Source organism: Aquila chrysaetos, chromosome 15 (assembly GCF_900496995.4).
Source record: "Aquila chrysaetos chrysaetos chromosome 15, bAquChr1.4, whole genome shotgun sequence".
In the NCBI taxonomy this organism is placed as follows: domain Eukaryota; kingdom Metazoa; phylum Chordata; class Aves; order Accipitriformes; family Accipitridae; genus Aquila; species Aquila chrysaetos.
Window position 1 is genome coordinate 4,030,262 of NC_044018.1, and position 13,763 is coordinate 4,044,024.

Below are 13,763 nucleotides of genomic sequence, written 5' to 3' on the forward strand. Positions count from 1 at the left end.
GAGCCATGCCGGGAATGCCGCGTTCCCCCTGCTCCCTCTCCTTCCCTCCCAGCTTGCTTTTTCCTCTCCTCTTTCGGGGAGGAGACAAGGGAGGGCTGGAGGCCACCGCCGTGCAGCTTCGCTCAGCTCTGGGCACCCAACGCGGAGGCACCTCGGGCGGCTGCGAGCCGTGGTCAGCAGCTCAGCCGGATCGGAACCCCCCCCCCCCCCAAACTCCCGCCCGCTTCCCCCGCACAAACCCTCCCCTTCAGCGCAGTGCCACGTTTCAAAGCAAATCCGGACGGGAAAGGGGTGGCCGGGGGGCCTGGTGGAGGAGGAAAGGCTCCTTCTGTAGCAAATCGCAAGAAGAGGAAATCCATTTCCTTAATACCCTCCCGGTGGCAGCCCCCTTCTTTTTTGTCTATCCCCCCCCCCTTTTTTTTTCCTGCAAATGCATTGAATGAGCGAGTCGCTTCCAGTACACAAAACCCTTTTGATGTGCTTGCGCATACATATATTTATTTAAGGGTCAGAGGGGTTTCAAAACTAACCCAAGAGGGCCAGCTGTATTCCAAAACCACATGCAAATGCTGCAAAGTTTCGTAGTTGTACTTTAAAAAAAAAAAAGTCACTGAGGTTGCATCTCTGTCAGGGTTTCTCCCCGCAGCTGGTTGTTTTCGGGGTGCTGGTGCCTGCGGTTGCATGCTGGGAACCCCGTCCCAGAGAGGTGGTACCCGGGCTCGCTGCTGCGAGGGCTTTTGGTTGACACGATGCTCCGAGGGCGGTTTTGGAATGCGATGCGATGAACCCCCCCGCCCCGTGGAGGTGGCGGCAGGGTGGGTTTTGTGGTGTTTCTGATTTTTTTTTTTTTTTTTTATATTTTTTTAATTAAATCTCCCCTGGTTGCTGAGAGGCAGCCGTTTCCTGCTGGTGCCACCGCTCTCCCGGCAGACCTCGGGGGGGGGGACGGTGCTCACCGTGCCGGGCTGGCTTTCGGTGCTCTTCCCTCTGCGCCGCCGGGCTGCGTCCCTGCTTGGTAGCATGTGCCCTCGTCTTCCCCTCGGCATGGGGTTTAGGACAACTTTTTTGGTCCTTGTGGTTATTTTATTTTATTTATTTTATTTTATTTTATTTATTCCTTCTGCTTGCTTTTCACCTGGAGGAGAAATCGGGCTCTGCTCTTCCCCAGCCCTCCAAACCATCCATTCCCATTTGCACCACCTCTACAGTGAGTTTTGGTGGCAGCTCGGGTATTTCTACCTTTCGACACCTTTTCAGCATCTCCTCTGCGATGGTGGGGAGGACATGTCCCCATCCCTTCTCCTCCTCCTCCTCCCTGCCCTGCTTCCCAGCTTCCCACCCCGCCGCCGGGCTCCCATCTTCCCTGATGCCGGTGGCCACGGCTGAGCCCCAGCGGAAACATCCGAATCCTGCTCACAATAGGCCGTTTCCTGCAGGGGAGGTTTCTTTGCGGAGGCAAAAACGGGATTTTTAACCTTTTCCCAGGCGGTCCCTGGGAGTTGAGTGCTTGCTCGCTCCTGCACCCTGCTCGCGGTGATGCTCGAGGGCTGCCACGGGTCTCCCCGTCCCCAAGCGCGGCGCGACGTAAGCCTTGAGCATCCTTCTGGGCGCGCAACTTCTTCCCTATCCGAACGGATCAATGGGCTCCACCAGCCCGGTAATTTCTCCGCGGCAGGGAGAAGGTACCGGTCGCGATGGAAATACCGTTTGCATCTCACTTGATGCCCGGCTTCGCTGCCGCCTGCGTCGCTAATGCCATCCTGGCTCCAGGGAGGGGATTTGAGGGCACAGAGCGTGGCACGAGGCTGCTGGTCCGTGTTACGGGTGTGTCGGACTTGATTATTTGAGTGTTGTGCACGTTTTAGATAATCGTGGTATTGCTTAGGGAGGGAAGCCCACGGCTTGGAGGGGGCCCCCCCAAAAGGAGGCATCCTGAGCTGGGCACTGTGGGGATTTCTGTCTTCCTGGCCAGTCCTAAGCCTTCTGGGTGTGAAAACACACCTGGTGCACATCTGCGTGGTGCCAGGGAGGGATTTTGCTGCGTGTGCGTGGCTGCTCCATCCACAAGCGGGCTGGAGCCTGGAAAGAAAAATCTCCCCTTTTTTTTTGGTCAAAAACCATTTTAAGTGACTGCATATAGAAACGCGAAACAGGTGCTCTCCATCCTCGTGCAGAAATCGCTTTGCATATCTTTTTCCACCCTGCTTTGCAGAAAAATGAAGCTGAGGCTACACTGGGTTTAACCTGGAGCTGCCCAGCGACTTGTGTCCCGTCTGGGACGGCTCCTGTGCACGGTGTCGGATCGATCAGCCTCCACGTGGGTTGAATTTGGGGGAGACCTCGCTGGTTTTGGGGGGGCTTCTATATTAGATGGGGGCTGCTGTCATAATCTCTGTAAGATGGGGAAACTGAGGCTCAGTCTTATTTCTCCTTTATGCCCAGAACTGGCTGCCACAAGCTCACAGGCAAAGCAGGGGACAGCTCCTGATGCTTATGCATGCTGTGACGGTAATAAAGTTATAAAACATTATATTGTAAGAGATGCTGTGCCCTTGTTGGGCTTTCCTCTGTGCGCAGAGCCGTGGCAGTGAGTCACGGTCTCCCAAACACTGGGTTGTGACACTGTCAAACGAAGGCGGCTGACGAATGAGCTGCTATTTCTAGGCTTCCTGCTAAATATACTTTCCCCTCCCCGGTCCCCTCCGTAGTACTCTGCAAAAATTAAGGCCTTCCCATCGTTAGCAAGGGAAAACAAACCGTGTTTCTGCCTCCCCTGGTCTTTGCCAGATGTGGGAACTGAGGCACATGGGCGGCTTGGGGGCTGAATAGTTGGAGGAAGGGGGTGGGGGGAAACAGAATTTAAGTCTGCTTTTAAAAAAGGAATAAACAGGAGGGAGCGTGAGGCGATGATAATCGTGTCGTGCTGAGGGACGAGCGTGTCTGTGGGAGCAGAGGGGCTGCGCCGCCCTCGGGGAGGGTTTTTTGTCGAAGCTGGCTGTTTACTTTTAAAGGCTTTGGTCCAAAGTTTGGTCTTTAGTTTACATATAGAGCCTGTGTCAATCCGTACCGTGGATCAACAAGTTTTTCTTTCAATAAACACTCCAGCTGGTGGGGAGGGGGGAAAACAACCTAAGTTGTGAGAAAAGCCTTCAGACAGCATTTTATCTTTAATTAGTTTGAGTTGTTTTTCAAGCCCTGGAAATATTTTCCCGGCTCAGACTGCAGAAACTCCCCCAGCCTCCCCTGCCAGAGGTTTGGAGCCGTTTCCTTCCTCCGAAGCTGTTTGAACCCAAGCAGAACTGAGGGGATGGCTGTGTGCCTGGGGGCTCCCGGCTGGGCTGAAGACAGCACGGACTCTGCAAATCCTGCTGGGCTGAGGCTTTCGGGAAGGGGACTGGGTTTCACAGAGTGACCCGGTACCTCTCTGCGAAGGATGCTTAAAAATTATCCCTCGCTTCTGAAAATATTAGGGTTGGAGAGTCGCAGCAGGTAGATTTTGGGAGAGGTGCTAAGCTGCCTGGGTGCGCGTGCTTAGATGCCTTTATGAAAAGCCACTTGCGTGCCTGCAAAAGCAGAATTGGAATTTTGGTTTGGACTCTTACAGCGTTTTGTGGCAGGGAAAAAAACAGCATCTTCTAAAAAGGGTGGGGGGAGCTTTGCTGCTTTGTATTAGGAAGCAAACTCCAGGCCAGCGGGGGTGTGAATTTTCCTGGTCACTGCATTATCAAGGAGTAGATGCATAGTGGTGGATAGTAGATGCATAGTAAATGCATAGTAGTGCTGGGATTGTTTGGCTTTATCCATTGCCCTGCCATCGAGGACTGCGAGGTGGATGCGCTGATTTGATTTCTAGCTGCATTTCTCCATGAGAAACAGCCTGTCCAGGTTTCAGCCCGAGCCCTGTCCTGGCTGCTCTGAGCATGGCAGGAAACCGTGGTCTTGATGAACACGTTGAGTTTTGCCTCTTCACCATCCAGCTGCCCTTTGGTCCTCGGGTCAATCCGTGTCATTAACCACCAGAAACCCACTTGCTGCTGAAGATGCTGTTCCCTCTGCTTGGTGTAGAGAGCCCCCGGGACAACTGCTTCCCAAATTTAGCTGGTTCAGGCACATCCCTCACGCAAGGCGGGATGAGGCTGGGCTGAGGAACATCTCCTTCACCCCCTTGGGCGGTGGTGAGTTGCACAGAGGTGCCGTTAATGCAGGGCAAGGAATGAATGAGGAATATACAGCCTTTCCTATACAGTCCCCACTCAGCTTGTCCCATGCAGACAAATCCCTCTCCCACCGTATAAAAATCCCTTCCCGAGTCACGGTGATGCTCTGTAGGATTTGGACTTCTGGCTGCCTTGAGAAAAGGCTGGAGATAAGAGGGGAAAACCAAAGAAGCAGGTTGAGGAGGTGGCACCACAGCATAACCAAAAAAATACAATAATACCTGGAGAGGCCCGACTCTGCCCCTGCCTGCAGCAGCGTTGCGGCAGCTCCAGCTCTGTTCGCTGCCCTGCAAGGCAGGAGCGTGCCTGGCGCTTCCTCTCCCATACCAGCATCTTGTTTCAGAGCAAACAGACAGCGAGCGTCTTGTGCCTCTGAATAATCCTCACGTTGCTCTTCCCGTTACAAACTTCTCCTTTCTCTGGCCGCCTGCAAAATGCTCGATGCGAGCTCTAAAGTTTCGCCATCCCCGGTGCTCGTCGCTCCTTCCCGAGCCAAGGAAGCCTGGTTTCTGCCTTGCGGGGGGGCTGGAGGTGGCCTTGCTGGAGGTCATCGTTCAAATGTTCCCTGTTTTCCAGGAGGCTTAAGCTGCTCCTCGGTGTTTCTGTCTCTATATGCTATGCAAGGCTGTATAGCAGTGGGCGCACCGTGAGTGCTCCCAGTTGACGTGGCAGAGGGGATGCTGTGGAGGTTACGGCTATAGCGTGGGATTTTGGAGCCTGATGTTCGCTTGATGGAGCTCAGCTACGACCTCGGTCGAGTCGCCTATCCCTCCGTGCCCTCTGGCAAGGCGCGCGTTGTCAGCAATGGCAAAAAGACGCGTGTCCTTCTGTGGACGTGCAGGGTGTCCTTCACCTTCAAGGATGGAGTGGTGTCACCAGTGTCCTGCTCAAGGTGGTTTGTCCCGTGTGTTTCGTGCTCCATCGGCCTCGGCTGCTGTAAACGACTCTTTTCCTATCTGAAACGAGATGTCCTTGTGGTGGTGGCAGGGAGGTGGAGGTGACCCAGCCAAGGGTGTGGGCCGTGATCAGGACCCCGGTGGCCTGGTGGGTGGTGGGTCTTGGAGAGCGGAGCTAAGCCGGACGATAAGCGCGTTGTTCTGGGTTTCTTGTGTGCTTGCAATGAGGAAAGCGTGGAGGTGCAAGTGCTCACAAAATGAGCTGCAAGCAGTCTTTTGAGCCCTTGGAAAGCCCAAGGACCAACCTCTGAAAATGCTGCCTCGGCCATTAAAGTCCTGCTGGTGCCCGCAGGGGAGCACGTGTGGGGACTGCGCCAGGGCAAAGGGTGAAATCCTGCAGATGTTCAGATGTTTCCATGGTCAGCGTGAATACTTGCCGACCAGTTGCAGGAGAAAGGAACACCTTTGGTGCCCAAGAGGAGACTTTCCCTCCATGTCAAGTCTGTGAGATGCCCAGAGGTGGATAGGGAGGTCGGACACCCAAAAGTTCAGATTTGGCCCCCGAAGCTGCTGCTGTGGCCCTTGGTGAGTGACTGCAGGTGTGTGCCTGGGCTTCCCATCCATCGGGTGGAGGAGGGAGGCAGTTCTTCTCTGGAAGTTGGTCTGTCAGGAGTTTGCCTACGTCCAGGAGGTTGGATTTATCTTAGGCTGTGAAACATTTTACACAGGCTTTAGAAAACAACCCGCTACATCTCTGTAATGAAAGGTGGAGGGGTGAAGAGGTGCAGAGGTTGCCCCTGAAGCTGCTGGTAGTCCTCCAGCCCACGGGAAGCAAAGGCAGGTGTAGAGATGGGACAAAGCATTGATTGATCTTCAAGTATCTATAGAGGAAACCTTCCTACCAGGCCTTCCAGAAAAGATCAGGAGAGTCCTCGCAAACAGTGTCAGGGCTGAGCACCATGCAGGCATCGCTCCCCACCCCGGAGATGCTCCGGGGTCATTTTCTCAGACCCACAAGTACAAGTCTGGCTTGTGGCCCCTCCAGCAGGTTAGGAGACTTCATGTGGAGATGATGTCTTGTTTCCAGCTGTTTACACCTCTGGATGTCAGCCAGGTACTTGGGTAAGACGTAAAACCTACAGTGCCTGCTGCCATCAGCACATCCATGACACGGCCGCCCATCCCTGCAGCATCACAGCCGCCGCTGGGTTTGTGTATTTATTTCATGCCCTCTGCCAGCTTGTGATGAGGTTTGGATGTAAAGTCCAGGTCCCCGTTGTGCTGTACCGCTCTGGGATGAAGCAACTTAGCTTTCCTAGCCAGCAAGGTTTGCAAGAGCCAGAATTGTCTGCTTAAGCCCGCTTGAGGCCAGGCGATGCACTTTTTCCATTACCACCCCAAACTCTGCCCATGGTCTCCATCTCCCTTGGCAGAGTGCTTCTAGCATCTACTCCTCCACAAGCAGAGCCCAACATACAGGATTTCTTTTTTTAAGTGGGGAAAAAAAAAAAAACAACCAAAAACCCAAATCCCCAAACATCAGGAAAACGTGCCATGGAGTTTGCTGTCCTCCAGCCGGGGCTGCAAGATGGGTAGCACTGCTTGTGCCGGCAGAGCAGAGCCGCTGGCCGGTTGCTCAATGCTCAGGGGGGCAGGATGGGAACACTTGGCAAAGTCCCTGTGTCCCCCCCGCAGCTATGTCCCGCAAGACGTGAAGCAATATTTCCAGCCGGGTTTTTAATAGCCTGCAGCTCCGAAACAGTTGCAGCTACGTCTGTGCAAAACGCAGCTCATCTCCATCGGTGTTTGACGGGCACGGGAGTTTTTTTGGCTGGTTGCATATGAGGTTGGGCGCTTGCGAAGCGTTGGAGGGGTGGCTGAGGAGCCATCAGAAAGGTAAAAATTTCTGGTGACCTGCTGCCGGTGTGGGGTTGGATGGGTTGAAGGCATGTGTGGCGTCGGACATCTATGCACTGCATTTCGTCGGGGCTGCGGCTCAAGGGTGCGTTGGTCTCGGAGATGCTGCTTTGGGGTATCCTGCAGATGCGCTGGGATGGGATGCTCTGCTCTCTCCCCACAAAGCCTCCTGCTTCACTGCTCAGAGGATCGTTCCCTTGAATTAAAAGCAATAAATTAAGAGCGAGCAGCACAGCCCTGGGGCCTGCTGTCTCATCCCAGGTTGTTTTGTTGGGGTTTTTTTTCCCCTTTTTGGGCCAGGCTGTGATGCCGGACGTGTGGCTGGGATCTTGTGCGTGGCCAGCACAAGGTTCAGCTCTTTTGCCAAAGCTGCTTTTCCCCTGCCCTGTGGGATCCTCGTGGGCGCCTGCACGGTCTCTAAAGGGGTCCGGCCTCACCATTCCCATGGCTGCTGTTATTAGAGGAGTCTCCACAAACATGCGGGGGCTAAATCAATGCGTAGCCCGTGGGGCTTGAGCTTGCTCGGGTGCTGCCATCCCTACCTGGGCTGGGCTCCTGGTGTGGCTGTCCAGAGTGGATGGGAATGACGGATGGTTTTTAATTAATGCAAATAGCCTGCTGGGTTGGGCTCTCGGTGTCCCCTGAGCAGCAGGTCGCACGTGATGATGGTCCACGCTACTGGAGAGATGCTTATCCTCAAGGGGAAGAGGGGAGCTTCCCCGGTCAGGCTGGCTGGTGGCTTTTACAGCGGCATTGCTTTTCCAGGTTTCTTCCTCTCTTATACATCCCTTTCTCCTTCCCAAATCGCAAGTCCCTGTTGGCAAACCTCTTCCCTAGCAATCTCCTTGCTGAAGGGCATTCCTGTGAGCGAGGCTGATGCCTGCACATCTGCCTGGACGATTTTCCTTTCCCAGCACGGTAGGAAAGGGGAGTAAATGGTGGCAGAAGAATGCATGCAACAGCTGATCTGCTTTTTTTTCTCCTCTGTGTGTCTTTGACAGGTTACAGCCAAGACTGCCTTCCTGTTTATCTTACCTCAGTATAATGTTAGTGTGCCTACAGCAGGTAAGAGTTGCTTCTGCTGCGGATACCCCAAGGGGAAGGTCGAGTCGTGGTCTGCCCCAAACCCTCACTGCCAGCTGGCCTGGGCTTACCCTGTACTGATGCACGCTGCTTGGGCCCTTGTCTGGTAGTAAAGGAGATTTTAAAAATAAGATACGTGGGGGAAAAGCAAAGTTTGAGTGGCTCAGAGCATGCTGATCGTGTCTGCCAGCCCTCGTGCTGCCATGGTTGGGAAGAAATGCTTTCCAGGGGGTTTCAGGGCTTCCTCTCTACCCTGTTTCTGCCATGGTCAGACTGCTCCGTGTGCTCTGCAGGGTGAGGATGCTCCTCCAAGTCTGGTCAGGCAAGATCGAATTGCCTGATTGCATGCCCAGAGTAACTCTGTGCCCTGCCGAGGAGCAGGAGGGATTTAGCTCTTTGCTAAGCAGCAGGGGCTGCGCAGATAATTCCCGTCTTGCTTTATTTATTGAAGGCAGCACGAGGTGAGGGTGTGGAGATGCACGTGGTGCACAGCATCCCTGCTTCAGGCAGCTTATGGTCCTGATGCACATGGAGAGTAATTCGAGGAGTCTCTGAGCTGGGGCATGTCTGAGCCTGACGGACCAGGGGATGTGCCCCAGCTCCCAGCCAGGAGGCAGCTGGAGGCTCGGTCCCTGCTTATATTTTGGCTGCCAGTAGCTCCCTTCCTAGGCGAGAGCCCCTCTGGGGCTGGCAGCAATCTGGGCACCGGCGTGGGGGCAGCAGGAGGTGGTTTGGGTAAAGCCCTGGGCTCAGGATGAGCCAAACGCCCAGGGCACAGAGCCTGGCTTGGTGGCAGAAAAACTGCAGTTAATTAGAAGTGTTTAAGTAATCACCCAAGGGAAGAGCGGGGTTGCTGGGATTATTGAAACTAGGATGAGGCAGAGATGTGGAAGATAAAAGGTCTGCCCTTAAAATCTTTGAACGTTATGGTTGAAGAAATCATCCAGCTTCCAGATTAAACTGTGGCCCACGCTTCCCTATGGCACAGCCCAGACAACTTTCGCTGCTGTTGCATGAAGTGATTTATTCTCTCCTGATACCAAAAATCTCGCGGGGGGGGGGGGGGGGGGCACGTAACCATCTCACCAGGACCAGGTATTGGGGTATCAATATAGGGCATGAGCTAGCTGATGCTGTGGAGAGAGAGACCTTGGTGCAGCAAGCTTGCTCAGAGGAAGGGTTATTGCTCACCTGAATTATTCCAAGGCTGTTCCGCATCCCTCCCAACAAGGATGCTGTTGCCCGTTGGTCGGCAGATCTCGCTCTCATCTCCCATGCTCAGCACACGTACGGCTCCTGCTAGAGCAGCTTCTGAAATGCCCTAGAGAGAGGAGAGGAGGCAGAGCAGTCGCACATGTGCATAATGTTATTTTCTTTAGTCTTGCAATTCTTTATCTGGGGTTATGGGCTCTGTGATACAGGCAACGCTTTTACCTTTGAGTTTGCACAGCACCCAGCTGGGGGGCTCCTAAGGACCAGGGTTTTTTTCACATCTTTATGCCAGGTGTTTTCATAAATCTTATTCATTATTTCATAAATCTTAGAAATCTGGACTGAAGCTTTATTTGAGGGTAAACAGGGCTGGTGACAGACAAGTCACTTCCCAGCATTGATATTAGGAGAGGATGGACAGGATTAGGGTAAGGGAGAGCAGCAGCTGGGGTTGGGCTGAGCTTCACATCGCGATGCTTTCTGCAGCGTGCCACGAGGATAGCAGCTTTCCGCCGACTCTGCTTCTTGCCCATAAGCTGCAGGGCTGCAAATAGTTGCCTAAATGCAGACGTCTGGGGTATTTTGGGTGCTGTTGGGTCTCCTGTTGCTCCAGAAGGGCAGGGCCTCCCGTGGGTCCTATTTCTCATACGCCAGCCCCGTCCTGCTGTCTCAGATCTTGTAATAGCACAAGGCATCTGCATTTAGGCAGCTGAATCCTGATCCAGCAGCTTTCAGGGGTGAGTGGGAGAGACTGGGTGTTGGATGATAACCGAGGGGGTGGAAATCCCATCCCGAGCCCTAACGGTCTCGGTGGGGTGTCCTGGAGGGCGAGAGCAAGCTCTGCCTGTCCATCACCTGCTTCAGCGCTGCCTCTGTGTCTTCGTCCCTCCAGGCTGATAAATTCCTGTCTCCACAGCTGGGCTGTCCCCAGCCCCTCACCTCTGGCAGGAGAAGTTTGAAGTGTCCTGTCACCTCCCTTGAGGTGTGTAACGACTAGAGGAGAAACCATCCACCCTCTGCCAGTGAACTGACTCAGGCTAGAGCCCTTTTTTCCAGCCCTGCAGCCACTGGCACAGTCGTGAACTCTCTCTCTGCCTCCACCTCCCTGATGGCCCCATCCGAGCTGCGTGTTGGAAATAACCCCCCCGCCACTAACCCTTAATCCCTTACCTGGAAATTGGGTCGTGGGGATTTGACCCACCATTTGGTCTCTGCAGATGGGGAGCTGGTCCAGTATCACTATGGGCTGACGGATCTGGTCACCATCCTCTTCTACATCTTCATTGCCATCATCCTGCATGCGGTGGTGCAGGAGTACGCCCTGGACGTGAGTGCCATTTGGTGTCTCAAGTCGCCAAAATATCTCAAGTACTATGGGGGGGACGTGGTCCTGCTGCAGTTAAATGCTGTTCTGGGGGTGGTCTGGGGGTTGAGGTGGTGATGAGGAAGCCTTCATCTCTGGGGCTGCTTGAGATGGGGAGGAGGAGGGAGCGTTGTTCACCTGGTGGCTCATGTTTTCTTCTTCCTCTTCTCTCCCTCTGCTCCTTCCCAGAAAATCAACAGGCGTCTCCATCTCTCCAAGGTCAAACACAGCAAGTTCAATGAATCAGGACAGCTGGTTGCCTTCCACCTCACCTCCGTGATTTGGTGCTTATACGTCGTGGTGACGGTAAGGCACGGGGCTAGCTGGGCTTTGGGTTCCCTGGGTGGGATTTGCGGTTTCTGGAGCGCAAAACCCTGATGGCAACAGAGAGTCCCCAGCCAGCCCCTGGGCCAACACGGGCACATTTCAGCAAGTTTAGTTTTCAAGTGTGGTGGGTCTTTCCAACCACTGAGTGAGGGCACTTTGGGGAGATCCTTCTCCTGCTTCGTGCAAGGCAGAAGCAAATGGGCTGTGAAATATTTTTGGAGCTGGATCCCAGAAATCCTGCCTGGCCCCATCACCTCCATCTGCTGCTCTGGGACCTGCTGTCTTTCTCAGCCTCTTATTTTCCTCCTTATTTGCGTTCAGTGCCTTGGGGTTTTTGGATGCCCTTTACAGGGTCATGGGGCTAATGGGCAGATGTTTGTGATCCCTCTCTTTTTGGTCCCTCTCTTGGCAAGCTGGCAGTGAAGGGGATTGCTGAGAGCAGGGAAACCGCACCACGCCTTGGGTTTCATTGGGGATGTTTCAACCCAAAACTGCTGGGGGAAAAAATTTGGAGTGAAAACGTTTCATTTGGGGGAGGAAGGGGGAGGGAAGAACAGGCATCATTGGAGAGATCTGACTATTTTGGCAGCGTGAAGTGATGACAATGCTTGGCTACTGGTGGCCATTGGGGTCCAGCTGTGGTCCCTGGCGGTGCTGGGGATGGATGCTTGGGGGCAGGTCCTCTCTCCACTGCTTGGGGGGGGTCCTGCCAGCCCCCTTAGAGAACCGCTACCCCCTTCTAGGCCTGCATTTCTGGGATCTGCTGGCACCGCTCCTGCCTCGTAGGGCTGTAAGGAGGGAAGCTTTGGCAAGACAGTCGATGCCGCTGGTTTTGGACTGCCCTTACCCAATGCCAGACCCATCCCTCGCCAGCTGTGGGGCTGTAGCCTCTTGTGCAAACTCGCATTGCCGTGATGTGCTCCCCAAATGCCCCACGTGTGCAGAGCAGGTCACCCTTTGCAGCACTTGCGCTTCCCCTGCCCGCCCCCCCCAACTGAAAAAAGGGCTTAGGGCAGACAGGGTATGGATGACGGTGACAGGGAGGTGCTGGGCAGGATGAATTTCCCATGCCAACATCTCTTTGCAAAGCCCAATGCAGCACCCCTGTGGCAGGAGCTGTGCAAGCGTGGAACGAGAAGGGAGCCCCATCCTGTATTCCGCCCTGCAAGCATAAGGCAAGAGGCTGCAGGCGAATGCAGGCAGGTGGAAAATTAAACTATGCAATGCATATTAAATTGTTTCTGTAGGCGTTTTCTGTTCCCCTTTATATTCAGAATTACTTCTTTTTTGCTTAAGTGATACTCGGGTTGGAAATGCCGGTGGGGACGAAGCCCCCCCAGGCCACACACACCAGTAGCCGTGCTACCAGCATCTCACCCCCACGCCTCCGGAGCATCCCTCTTGCAGTGCCCAAACCCCAAAGCATCCTATCCTGAACCTGGGGCTCTCTGTGCAACCGAGCGAGCAGCCTTCAACCCCCGAACACGGGGGCCTCACGAAACTTGAGCGGGGTGCTAGAGAGCCATGAGTGCGGCTGAGCTTTGGAGAGCTGAGCCCTGGCTTATGCGGGGGACACGGTTTTTACTGCGGGCTGAAAGGACTCGGGTGTCATCCCCAGTTCCCTGTTTCGCTGTAGCATTAGCCCACCCCGTCATAACCATGCCCTGCATGTTTCTTCTGCTGAAGGCTTGCATCTTTTCTCTTTTTCAGGAAGGATACATATCAAACCCCCGAAGTTTGTGGGAAAACTACCCTCATGTTTATCTTCCGTAAGCACTCGCAAGGGCATTTTGTTCTTGGGCTGACCACTTCCTTCCTCTATATGGTTTTTCCTGCGGCTGGGAGTGGGGTGCTGACAGCGCAGCACCCTTTGCACACACCCTGCTGCAAGGACACTGCAGTGAGATCGCAGGGGATGGGGGATATCTCATTTTTGGCTCTGGAGGGTTGCTCGCAGAGGGTTTCCTCTGTGACGAAAGTCCTGCGGGCTTGGTTACTCATCCTGGCTGCTTCCTGCCTGCATCACCTTGGGCAAGTCTCTTTGCTTTTCATTTTTCGTAGTAGAAACAAAGTGGGGGATAATCCTCCCTTCTGGGGTTTTTGCGAGAGTGAGGTTTGCTGAGAGCATGGAGACCGCAGCACAAGCATCTGGATAAACTCCAGGCATGGCTAGGTGGGCTCAACGTATAATTTCAGCCCAGAAATGATGCCTCCTAAATCCTATGGCTTCCAAGCGGTGGAGGGATTGCCCAATGCTGTGTGGCCAGGCACCTTCCCTGGTCCCCGGGTCCTTGGGGTCCTGCCATGCTCCAGGCTGGCTCACATGGCTCATCCCTGCGTTTCAGGTTCCAGGTGAAGTTTTTCTACCTGTGCCAGCTGGCGTACTGGCTGCATGCCCTGCCGGAGCTCTACTTCCAAAAAGTCCGCAAGGTGAGAGCCAGGCGGGTGCTCCCGCGCACCCTGGGGATGCTCGAGGTGGTTTGCCCACCGGCTTTGGGGAGAGTGGGCTTTGGGAGAGGGCGGGTGAAGAGGGGCGAGAGGTTAACGCGGCTTTCTGTCCCTGCCAGGAGGAGATTCCCCGCCAGCTGCGGTGCATCGCGCTCTACCTGGTGCACATCGCCGGCGCGTACCTCCTCAAGTGAGTCGGCTGTCTCGGCGTCCCGTCCCGCGCCACGGATGGGGCTGAGCAGGTCCCTTTGCAGTGCGAGTAACCTGGGAAGCCTCAGCGGGGCGGGGGGCTTAAAGGGA

General features: G+C 54.6%; 1 protein-coding gene across 6 annotated transcripts in view; it reads left to right on the forward strand.

Moving 5' to 3' along the window:
• TRAM2 (translocation associated membrane protein 2) overlaps nt 1–13,763 on the forward strand; it is a 39,756-nt gene that overhangs the window by 1,094 nt on the left and 24,899 nt on the right. For 4 of the 6 annotated variants that reach the window (XR_005934005.1, XR_005934004.1, XR_005934003.1 and 1 more), the window contains exons 2-7: nt 8,032–8,095; nt 10,543–10,652; nt 10,878–10,994; nt 12,726–12,784; nt 13,361–13,445; nt 13,583–13,653. Coding sequence is in view for 3 of the 6 variants with exons in the window: in XM_030037759.1 (XP_029893619.1) it covers nt 8,032–8,095; nt 10,543–10,652; nt 10,878–10,994; nt 12,726–12,784; nt 13,361–13,445; nt 13,583–13,653 (506 nt within the window). In the remaining 3 variants the exon portion in view is untranslated. Of the gene's footprint in view, nt 1–67; nt 1,825–8,031; nt 8,096–10,542; nt 10,653–10,877; nt 10,995–12,725; nt 12,785–13,360; nt 13,446–13,582; nt 13,654–13,763 lie in introns of those variants that run through there. The other 2 variants (XM_041128774.1, XM_041128773.1) reach the window with 2 other exon arrangements.